We start from the raw sequence: 12,510 nt of genomic DNA, 5'->3' as shown, positions 1-12,510 counted from the left end.
CCACATCCCCCCATCATCCTCTTTCCCTCTCCCTCCCTTATCCCTTCATATCCAGTTTGGTGCATACCTCTTGCATGTCTCATTCTAGTCACTGGCTGGGGGTAATAAGCTCAAGTTTAGTGATGCCTGAGACACACTGAGTCTCCCTCTGTCACTAGTGCCCCCCCCAGACCACCTTATCAGACTCATCTTCAGCTCGACCCCTTCCCTCAACATCCATTCATTTCTCCTCAACATCAAATATATCAATTTCCTTTAGAAACCTTCAAACTACATGACCTAGAAAATAAAATAAAATGTGAAATACATTTGAGGATTCAAGTTTAAAACCAAAGTGTTTACTATATAATTACTGGATCAGTAATAATTATTAATTTAGCAGGTAAGTAAACAACAGGCAGGTAACAGATATGCAGAGGATTATTGGACATGAATTAAATAATGAGTTTCGAAGCCTGATGACGTGATGAATAGAACAGAACAGAATAGAATAGCTCTTTATTGTCATTGTTAAAGACAGCGAAAATCTGCTCTTCACGAAGTGTGCAGTATAAAAGGAGATAGTATAAATAGCAGTAATATGTATGATATATGAGGTTATTGTACTCAGAAATTAGTTCTTCAGTTTAAATATAATTGTTGGTAAAGGGGAAAAGACTCAAAAGTTTTATTATGTTTTTAACCAAATATTTCTTTTTTACAAATATATAACTATCATTAATATCAGATATATTTTGACTTGTATGATATTTGACTTGAAACTTTCAGGTCGGTTTAAAGGTTATTAAACAGCTTTAGCAGGTTGTGCGTTTTGCTCTGTGATTTAAGTGGGATGATAACAACAAAGTATGAAGTTGACACCCCCACAGCTGCAGATGTAAACAAACCCTGACGCGCAGGAACTCTCTCCCACAATGCACCGCCCACACCAGCTGAGCAGCTGGGGAGGAGAGCAGCTCTGTGATTGTTTAAAACCATAGACCATAGACTCTTTATTAAAAAAAAAAAAAAGGCTTGAACCCAAACAAAGCGATCGGGAGTTTTATAGATTTAACTTTAAATAATAAAAGCGTTTAAGTTCATGTGCTTCATTTCTTTACGAGTGGAGGACGGATGCTGGCTGACATCTGCTCCTAGCGGCAGCCGGGGGGCGGTGCTGTTAGCATCAGCTAGCTGGTTAGCTGAGGCTGATTGACGGGGGCGCCGCTGGTAGCATCGGGCAGCTGGACCCAACTGCAGCAGACGAAAGGAAAGACTTTATATTTGATCAAAACAAATCCTTAAAAGTGAAAATACATCACCGAAAGCGAGTGTCGCTTTGTTTCTAGCGAGTTAGCAGTTAGTTTCGGGCTAGCTAACTTCAGTTTAGCCATTGTTAGCTGACATCTGTAAACACTGGCTGTGTGTGTAGCTTTAGCCAAACAAGCACAATGAGCTCCGAAGCGGCCGTAGCGGCCACGAAAGCCGCCCCGGACGATGACGGCATGACGTGGTGGTACCGATGGCTGTGTAAAATAGCTGGGGTTCTGGGAGGAATCTGTAAGTACTTGGAAAAGTCCATTTATTCAGTCATATGAGGAGTTTAAACGGTGTATGTGCCAAATATGTGCAGTGAATCCAAGTATTGAATGTGTTGTGCACCAGTTTCCAATGATATAGGTTTAATTTGGGGTGTTTTCTGGGACCTGCCAGTGCATGTCCTCTCCTGCCTGCACACCTCACACTGTGCACTGTGTTGACTTTTCAGCCCTTGTGTTAAAATAAGACTCAGATCTTAAACAGGACAGATCAGGATCAGATTGCTGTTTTGGAAATCAGGTTATTTCTTGTGTACATGCTGCATAACATGCTGCATGTCCTCTGCTCAGCCTCAGCTCCACAAAAGCTTTGTTCCAGCCCATTGTCCCCATCACTGCAGCAGCCACCACCCAGCCCTGCCTGTGCCTCTGTGTGTGTGTGTCTGTCTCATACCACAACAGCTTGTCATTCCTGGATTAACAGGGTGATATGCACACACCGTGCCCCCCAGCAGGTACTTTGACTGCTGCTGTGCAGTGATCCAGCAGCGTTGCCACCCATCCTGCCTCCCCCCATCCCACCCGTCTCTCCTTCACAGTGACACCAGAGCCTGGATCACGTTAACCACCCGGGTGACTGCATATCCAATGGGCTCTGTATTATTGAGGAGGCTGGAAGGTCTAAAGGAGCAGGGTGTGCAATGTAGTTGTTCCACTGTTTGTGACACTGTGACAGTTCATACACACATCGGGCTCATTTACCCTTCATTCTCACTGTGGGGTTTCTTGCCTGTAGCAGTAGTACAGTATGGTGTTGACTCATAAATACTAATGTTTATATTTAACACTTACTTTTTGTTGGTTTGTTAATCAAAGTAAAACTCCATGGCAAATTCTCTAAATGCCTATGTAGAAAACACCCAGAGTTATCATTAGCAGAAGCTTATGTGAAACAAATTATCTTGTAATTACCTTGATGGTAATTTGTGTCAGATTTGATGTGGGTAATTAATTTCCTGTCAGCGCATCTTTCATTACAGCTTATAAATCAAGATATCAGTGATGTATTACCTTATTTTGTTGAAGTTTCTCAGGTGGTTGCAAAGTGATTTTCTGTTAGGCAATGTAAAACCAAAGTGTGAAGACAGTGATGCGTGTGTGCATCTATTTCCATGTTAGTATATAGATGCCTAATTTACATTCAAATGTAGAAAAATCCACATGTTCCTCATTGTTGGTTATAGTTTACAGGCGTTAACACACCAATCACTCACAGCATATAATCTACATGAAACGTTAGTATGTAGTTATCATAGTTTTCACAATAGAAGTGATTGAACTGTGTCACGTAGCAGCAACATCCATAAGATCTATTCTGTCCTCTTAGATTTTTCATCAATGTAATGTAGACAGACAGACAAATATGAAGAAAGAGAGGGAGAGATAGTACTTTATTAAACCTAGAGGGAAATTTCAGTCTGTACGGTGCTAGTGGGTCTAATATCTTTTGTCTTTTGTTTTGTCCAAATCATGCAGCCTGTGCCGTCTCAGGAGTGTGGAACTGCGTCACCGTGAACCCTTTGAACATTGCTGCTGGAGTGTGGATGGTGTAAGTCAACATACTATATATATATAAAAAATATATTTCTTTTAGAATATATTTACAGAAAAGTGTTGATGATAATTGTATCAAATGAATAAGACAATCCTTTAAAATGTCTCTGTTACAGTTTGATTAAGGTGTCAACCTGCCTTTCATGAGCTGTTAAAGTTTTCTGAAGCACAAACTATCCTAAACATAAATGACTGATCAGACCTTTACCGTCCAGATTTCCAGTTTTGTAATAAACACTTTTTAAAGATCTAGATTATTTATTTCATTGAGATCATTTATTTATTAGTATGTACAGTATTATCTTACATCAATAGTAAACAGTAGTCTCATGTTGCCATGCAGCCACACCTACGTCACTGCTCAAGTCAAGGCATAGACAACTTCTCGGTGTGAACATGTTTTGATACAGGTTGCAGTGATTTGTTCTGGGGGGGTTTTTGTGCAGCTAGAAACATATTTGCATCAATAGTTTAATGACTAATTTAAATGTTTGATAAATGGAAATTACAATCCAGACAATTTTTCAGGTTTATTCTTTACACCAGATCAAACTAGAGTAAAACATTTTTTTTTTTTAGAGCTGAAACAATATATGTTGATCAAAAACCTACTTTGGTAACTCACCACCTTGTTGAGTGCTTCACATTCCTTCAACTTGTCAGAAATAATTGTTAGTCTCAGCCCTGATTTCACAAAACAACCCACAGTAGAAACTTTCTATCTGGTTCTCTTTGACAGCAAACATGAACGTGCGGGCTACAGATCAAGATGTTACCTTGAATCATGACACTAACAGTATAATGGTCCTTCTCTGCTCCTCTACTGTGTTTAAACTCCTGACCTCCATCGTTTGAGCCTGAGCTGTGCCGTGGTTGAGATGAAAGTGCACAGGATGACTCCTCTTGTCCTCTCCTCCCCTCTCTAGGTTGAACGCTTTTGTGCTGTTCCTGTGTGAAGTGCCATTCTGCTGCCAGTTCATAGAGTTTGCTAATGCAATAGCAGCTCGTGCAGACAAACTCAAACCGTGGCAGAAAGCTCTCTTCTACTGTGGGTGAGAACAACTATCCATTGCACTTGGTTTATATCACTGGAGACTCTACTGCACGATATGAACTGTACAATTTTTAGAATGTGAGTTTCCGTCAGTGCCTAACATTGCATAAGCTGTTGGACACTTTTGGGAATTATGTTTTTTTTTTTTACCTATCTTTATTAAAGACTGTTGTTAGAGCAGGACCGATTTCATAAAGCTGTCACGCAAAACCTTGTGCTTGCACTCAAATATACCCTGCTTGTGCTTAGATTTGCTTTGACAGACTTGTTGCACACAACATCCAAGCACAGATGAAAAAAATCGAAGAGCAGACATTTCGTGTGTGCACACAGATCTAAAATGAGCATGAGGATAAGAGCTGAAGCTGAAGCGCAGGAAATCTGTCCCCGCAACAAAATACATTGAGTGCAAGCGCACAGTCTGAGCACAAGCAGAGCAAATCTAAGTACAAGCAGGGGCTATTGGAGCGTATTACAAAATCTGTTGGTCAATCTGCCCTCGAACTGAAAGACCATGCTCTTGATAAAAGATGGGGAAAATCCCCCACAGAGAATGTGGTTGGTTTTTATCTACAGCACGTGCTTGATATGATTTACTCATTTTTGTTTTTGTCTCTTGTTGCTGTCCCCTCGGTCGCCTGTTTTCAGGATGGCTCTGTTTCCCGTAGTGTTGAAATTCTCCATGACAACCTTGTTTGGGAACGCCATCGCCTTTGCTACAGGAGTTCTGTACGGCCTCGCATCTTTAGGCAAAAAGTAAGCTGCCTGGTACTAGTTCGTAACTTGTGATGACGTGCATCAAAGAACACAGATATTTTATATAACTTATTTACAGTATAATTTTGAATATAAGTTGTGCATTTTTAAATTACTCATACGTCTTAATGTCTCACCCATAAAACACTCTTCTAAAATGTGATATTATAACAGACTCCCTAATTAAAAGGCATCATGCTTCATTGAAATCAGCTAATAAGATTTTTATTGTATCCATGAAAGTTGTAACAATTCTAATGAGCCTCCTTATTCATGCAAATTAACTTTTGACAAGGTCAGCGGTGTTATACCCGTACGATTAACATTGTCGCCCTGTCCTGTCATACCTGCTTTCCCTTTGTTTGCACTTATCTCTCCCTCCTCATAACTTCCTATTACCATCCTTCTCTCGCATCCCGCCCTCCCTTTCTCTCCTTCTCTCTCTCAGGGGAGATGCGGTGTCTTATGCCAGACTGCAGCATCAGAAACAGGGCGACGAAGAGAGGATGGCAGGGACGGAAAACGGCGCTCCGGAGTGAGGCATCTACCTTCCCAACCTCCCCCTCTTCTTTTCTTCAGCTCCTGCCCTCCATTCTTCCTCCCTCCCCCACTATCATTTCTGTCACTGCATAACAAAGGTATTGAGTTTATATAAAGCCTTTAAAATTGCTGCATTCTTGTTATCTGGACCTAATAAGATGATGTTGGATTCAGTCCATTATTTGGTACCTGGTGTGCAAATCTCTTAAAATGTAAAGTTTTGTTTTCATGTTTCTATTCCTGCATATGGGTTGAATTTATTTATTACTTAGTCCCTTTGTTGCTGCTGTTGGTTGTGAACCCTCTTTTCAGGAAACGTGAGTAACTTCTTTGTAGCCCAAGAGCCTTTTAGGAAATCTGAATAGTAATTAATGTGATTGTAAAATGTAAATATTTGACTTCAGGTTGTTCACTATGACTTTGAGGCTGTGATTCAGAGTTGTCCGAGATGTACGGTGGGTAAAGATAAGCCAAAAATCCACAGATGTTCCGATTCATGTTTTTGGCAGCACAACCCAAATGTTGATACCAGCTTGTCTAACATTATTATCATCGCAAAGAGTTGGGGACCGTGGGGGGTTTCCAGCAAACTGGGCCATCTGCGTTTAATGTATGTCAAATCATAAAGGTGTATTGTTATGCCTGGTACTATTGTACAGCAACTACTTTTAGGACACTTTCAAACCTGAAAGACAAAACCATGGTTCAATTCTTTTGTTACATCGTTAACATTTGATCCAGTTAGGTCTAATTTCGCATTGTAATTTAGGGCTACAGACTTTTGTATGACATACATACTTTCTGTCATCACCTTCACTTCACATTGATGCGTTTGTAGATGGGCAAGCGACTGATGTCAGGGTGTTGTCCGTTCAGCAGGTTGTAGTCTCACTGTTTGAATTCTGAGAATGAATGAACTGGTTCATGTGGTTGATTTCCTTGCTACTGTAATGTCATCATGGTTTCACTACCAGCATCACCAACTTCAGGTGCAGTACTCCTCACTCAAGTATTATATTGTCTGAGGCGAAAACTTTATGCAAACCTGTGAACCGGTTCTGCTTCTTTCTTATCTTTGATTGTGTAATGGTGTCTCAATTGGTCTGAAAGTCCAAACTATCCCAAAACATTGTTATCACATGATCTGAGCCATGGTTCAGTTTGATCTGGTGCAGGACCACTTCTTTTTGTCGGACTAAATTATGGTCTGTTGGTCCTGATCCATGGTCCAAGGTACGTCTCACAGCTGTTATTTGGGTTCAGACTAAACTAAAAGTCTAAAAGTCTGGAACAAACAAGGTGGGTGTGAAAGCGCCCTTCGTCCCCAAGTCTTGTGGTTGAAATGCAGAGTTAGACCCTGAGTTCCTCAAAAGGTTCATGGTCCCAGGGGAATGTTCCTTTTGGTGAAAATGACCTGATAGAAGAGAAACTGTTTTTGTATTAAAAGTTAGTTGAGGTCCCAATGAAGACAACTACTAGAAATGATCTGTTTCCATTTTGGATTGTAGTATTTTTAAACCTATCTTAGCACAGATTATGCAGCCAGTAGAAATAGCATCGAAGTGTATATTTCTAGAATCTATGAATAATGTCAAAAAGACTTTATCACCAGTTTGGTTGAAATCAATGTTTTGTTTTTTTAAATTTTGCAGATTGACAAATGACTTTTAGTCACAAAATCACAGCGAAATAATTGATTTAAGAATTTCCTCTGAGTTTTATAATTATGAATCACACAAAAACACACACACTCAGAGCTGCATATAGACTAGTAACAATTGTAGAGTAGAATTCACTTTCATCGAAAAAACAGTTTTTAGATTCCTTAAACATCTTTGGAATTACTCTGCAGACTCCACCCTATGTGCCTGAGAGTTGCATCTTAGAAATGACAATTCTGAAGTTTAAATACAAACCGAGTGATTTTGGTGTTATAGTGTTACACCCCCTGCACACATACAACTCTGAACTGCAGCTTCAAATTATTTATGAACATATACGGGCATTAGGGATGTTTTGAACATCAGGGAATGTATCTGGTAAACCCAAAGACACAGAAAGTTGAAAGTTTAGTTTTATTTTGTGCTTTCGTATGTTTATTTTCCCCTTTTGGCATAAGCTCAATTAAAGCAACGCTGCACTAAACTTTGGTAGCATTGAAAAGAGGGAATTTCATTAAGAGCTTTCAGTGCATGGGTCCTTGTTTACGAACGGTTGCTCGTGTCGGAGTAGCCGGTAGCCAGGATGTGGCTGCAGATTTTGTCTGAAAAACAGGAAAGTGCGCTTATTTCATTGGCTTTTTTAAAAATGTGTCGTACTTTTCTTTCCTTTTCAATTCAGTTCCTGAATATTTGTTTGTGTTTTGTTATGAGTCTTAATTAGTACATTAAATGACCATTAAATTTGAATGAGGGGTAGTGAGTTGATTCAGGGACTAATTGGTGTGTATCCCACCCGATCCTCACAGCCACAGCTTGTCTTTGTCATTCAAATGAGTAACACAGTGGCCGACAAATATACAGGTTGTGTTTGTGTTGTTTTGTTGCCTTGCCTCTGTTGTATTGCCGATAACAAGGAATAAGTGTGGACACATACCTCTTACAGCTGTCTCCTGCTCATGTCTTGTTACTGGCCGGTCAGTGACTCGGTGGATTGCTCGCACATCACCACCAGCTCTCAGGTGACATACTTCGACAATGAACAGCGTAAAGATACAGTTAATAAAGTGGCGTATGATCATAGATATATGATACCCAGTGTGACTTATCACCCTACCAGAGCTAATGGAAAAACATTTTAAATGTTCGTGCTCACAAGAGGTTAAACACCAAGTACACACCAGCGATATGCTACAGTCTGACACTACACACACACATTCGCTCTTACACGGTTTAATAAGACGTAAAAACACTGCTCTCTTTGTCCAAAGCTGTCCACCCACCTGTCCGTTTTGAATTGTATTGTGTGTCCTTTGCTGTAAGGGTTGTGTATAATGTGTGTTCTGATGTGAATCCTCATCCTGTAATGAATTAGTGAATTAAAACAAACTTCCTACTACTGCTATGGTGTTGGCTTTTTATTTTTTATTTAACTTTTTAATTTTTTTAATTTTTCCGAGCCGACGACATCCAGTGGCTGAAGGCACTATGTTTTTGGTTTGTGTGTCCGTCCGTCCGTCCCACTCTCGTGAATGCGATACCTTAAGAACGTCTCGAGGAAACTTATTCAAATGGAAAATTCAATTGGACTCAAGGATTAACTGATTAAATGTTGGAAGCCAAAGGTCAGGGTGACCTCACAACACATGTTTTGCCCTCTTGAATGTGATGTCTCAAGACCGCCCTTGAGTGAATTTCTTCAACCTTTGGTCATTTGTCACTTGTACTAAAAGATAAAGTGATTACATTTCAGTGGTTAAAGAGAAAGGTCACAATGACCTTTTATGAGTCTGGGAAAAATATTATGTACACAGAAACTGCAGTGGTTGGCGGAGGCAAACAACCGCAGTGCAGTATTTATAGTTTATCAGAACCCAAATTACAGTATAAGTAATTGCACCCACTGATTAACACTTTGTCTCATAGAAGAAATCTATGTATATACTAGAATGTCACACATTATCAGGACCAAACTATACAACAGAAAGTAATGTCACATTTCAAGTCTGAGTGCCATCATTATCTAATTAATAATGGGAAAAAAAATCAGAACAACAGCTGAAAAAGGATATCAGGTCATGAAGAACTCTTCTTAAAATATCATCTCATCACAGAAATCCAGGCCATCTTAAGTTTTCCATTCCTCAAATTGTATGAAATCCTTTAATTTTGTTGTTTGTTCAGAGACTTTAGATCTTAAGTGTGGTTAATTCTTTAAGTGATGAAGAATAATGTAAACAAATTTTGAAATGACACTAAGATTCACTATGGCATAGAAGAGACGCTCAACATGCAAAGGACATTTTTGAAGGTTGAGTGATGTCCGTAACATGCGACACATCCGGCCCCTCCATCCCCTCGCTCTGTCGTCTAATTATCCATGTGTCCCTCCACACTCCCCAGACTCCACCTGTAGGACACTTCAGGTGTTCTCACTCTGTCTCCATTTATTTTCTTTAAACACTAATGAACTCGGACTCATCACAGGTCGCCGCGGCCTTTCTGTGGGTGTGTTTTGCAGCAGCTGTGAACCATTGCACTAGAGATGAATGTGACATAATACTGATACAGCCTGATTGGAAATGTCACCGCTAATAGAAAAAATGGCGCCCGGTCTCTTATCATTAGTCATGTCTTCCACGACTGTCTGGCGTCATTAATCACATCTGCAGAGGGAAGAAGCACATCTATGAATTTAAATGCAACAAACTAGGAACCAAAGTTAAAGGAGCTTTAAGTTAAAGTTTGACATTTTGGGAATTAAACTATTTTAATCCAGTGCCTGTGAGACTGACCTCGTGTGGATGATGTGTTAACGTTACGTTAAAGGTTATTTTACAAGTTTTTACTGGTAGTTATGCATGTTTAATTATGAATCAGATTAATGACGACCACAATTTAATTTAATCTGTATTATCTCAGCATTATCTCTCCCAAGTGTAGACTGGAATAATTTCTCTCTCACCTATTAAACATATTTCAATTTTAATATCTTGCACTTTGACAGTCGATTAGTGGGATTTAGCAGTGACTGCGCTTTATTAACACACACAAACACACATCCGGAAACATAATTAAGAAAAATGCTTATTTAACTGCAGTATAGCAAGCAACCAACAGAGGGCACTCTGACATAATTTCAGTCATATGCCCTTTTTTTTTAATTAAGTATTTAACCTTGAATTTAACAAATTATGTAGTGAATTATTACTTCCAGTATATTATCAAGAGGGGACTCTCTTTTCATGGGAAATCAACATGTGAGGCTCCACTGAAGGTTTATTACTGAAGGTTTATTACACATGTTGGTTTAATGTTAATATCACCAACAGGAGGTGAGGGCTTGATAAAGGATGATAATCAAAACTCCATCATTTCCACATCATGACCAGCAAACGGCCGATTTGTGTGATGAATCTTATCGATTTGATTGGCAGCCTGACTCTGGAATACAGTGATGAAGAGCAAACCACAAAGGCTCATGGTCCACAGTGCAACGAAGCAATAAGAAATGGAAAGATGAAAAAGAAGTAGTTTCAATCAGGTAATGTTATATGACGTGACTACATATTCATCCATTTACAGCTCTTTTGAAGATAGACAATGCTATAAGGGGACTCAGATAATTTACTTTAATCAAAGCTGTAATACCATAAAATAAAAACACTCAATTATACATAAAGATCCTGCATTCGAAAAATTACTTTCATAACATACATAAAAAACGAAATATAAACAGTACTCATTATGCAGAGTGTTGTATTATTTATCGAATAATATATCATTAGTCATTATCAAAACATAGAGCAGTACTTTTATCATCATCAATAATGGAGATTTTTTTTCACATTGATTGATCACACATTGGTGTATATAAAATCTTATTCTGAAAAGTAACAATACGTGTGTTTGTGTGTGTGTGTGTGTGTGTGTGTGTGTGTGTGTGTGTGTGTGTGTGTGTGTGTGTGTGTGTGTGTGTGTGTGTGTGTGTGTGTGTGTGTGTGTGTGTGTGTAGTAGGACAATGTACAACTAACTCATGCACTTAAACAAAGGGGCTTAAAGCAACACTATGTAACTTTAACTGAGCAACAGCGCCCTCTACAGCCACAAGTGGTGATTACTTCTGTTGGGCTCCTTGTCCGAGTGATTAAGTTGTTTTCATATCAGGAAAAAACAAAGTCTACCAGTGTGTTGACTGGAGCCCTGACTGCATCGTCCCACTGAACTGAAACACAACTGAACTCTGGATATTACCCATGATCCCCAGCTTCCTGAATAAGAAGAGCAGCTTCTGTGACAAATACACCAAACTCTTTTAAAGTTTCCTCTGAATATGGGGGTTAAACTTTGGCTTTTAAATATTACTCTTGAACTTGCTGGGCCTGATTCTGCGACTATCGGTCAGCTTCTCACGTGAGATCGTACCTGTTCACCACAGTAACAGAGATAAGAGCAGACGTTCAGGCTGAGGAGTGGGAATGAAAGAGGAAACACTCTCCCTATTCCAAATCAGTGAAGCATCAAACTCATTTTCAAGCTGCTGTTTTCAGACATTAACTGCAGTGAATGTCCACACAATTGGGTCTGGACTTTCTCCGGTAGTTTTCCGTGGTCACACATGAACAACGCAGCGAGTTCAGGTGGGGGGTGGCGCCGCAGACAAGCAGGACACAAAGTATAAACTCAGCTGTGGAGATCACGTGTTTTTTGTTTACAACACATCGACGCCCTCATCACAAAAAGCTGTCTTGGCAGTTTTGTCTCTGTCTTCTATGTGTATGGCACCGCTTTTTTCATCCTGTGATATTTGTATTATTTTTTTTGTCAGTAGTGAGTCTGTTAATGTTAGAAATGAAATATTAATCCTGTGGCTGATCTCCTGCTGTGATCTCTCATCGCTCATTCGGACATTCTGTGGCCGGAGAAACTAACCTGGGACATTTGCTCTGGAGAGTTTAGTGCATGTCTGAAATCCGCTAATGTTGTACCACCTCAACTATCCAGTGTCCTTAACCCTAAAGAAATTAGTCAAATTTTGAGTGTTTTGGTAAAAAATTGATTGTTCCATCATCTGTTGCTTTAAATGAGTAAATATATTCCTGTAGATTAAAGGGTCTAATTTCTCCCTCACAAATGATGCACCTTCGGTTCTCAGGATTAAGTGTGTCAGGTTTCCCCCGCTCCACTGTGTGTGTGTGTGTGTGTGTGTGTGTGTGTGTGTGTGTGTGTGTGTGTGTGTGTGTGTGTGTGTGTGTGTGTGCGTGTGTGCGTGTGCGCGTGTGTTGGCTCTCCTCCCAGCTCCGGGTTGCATCATTCCTGGGAACTTTGCTCCAATGAGGGAGTTGCTCTGTGCTTTGAGGAGAGAGAGAG

General features: G+C 39.8%; 1 protein-coding gene across 2 annotated transcripts; it reads left to right on the top strand.

Moving 5' to 3' along the window:
• The first annotated feature begins 928 nt into the window (after positions 1 to 928).
• On the top strand, positions 929 to 8,538 carry cacfd1 (calcium channel flower domain containing 1). 2 transcript variants are annotated; one of them, XM_035184664.2, is made up of 5 exons: positions 929 to 1,539; positions 3,054 to 3,126; positions 4,058 to 4,183; positions 4,834 to 4,941; positions 5,390 to 8,538. In XM_035184664.2, the coding sequence occupies exons 1-5, from the start codon at positions 1,431 to 1,433 to the stop codon at positions 5,478 to 5,480; spliced, it is 507 nt and encodes a 168-aa protein (XP_035040555.1). In that variant the 5' UTR covers positions 929 to 1,430; the 3' UTR covers positions 5,481 to 8,538. The 2 variants fall into 2 exon arrangements, with proteins under 2 accessions (XP_035040555.1, XP_035040556.1); XM_035184665.2 differs by lacking the exon at positions 5,390 to 8,538 and adding an exon at positions 5,116 to 5,383.
• Positions 8,539 to 12,510: the final 3,972 nt, after the last annotated feature.

The sequence above is a fragment of the Hippoglossus stenolepis genome, chromosome 18, assembly GCF_022539355.2.
Source record: "Hippoglossus stenolepis isolate QCI-W04-F060 chromosome 18, HSTE1.2, whole genome shotgun sequence".
In the NCBI taxonomy this organism is placed as follows: Eukaryota; Metazoa; Chordata; class Actinopteri; order Pleuronectiformes; family Pleuronectidae; genus Hippoglossus; species Hippoglossus stenolepis.
This window is presented reverse-complemented; position numbering and strand designations above follow the sequence as displayed.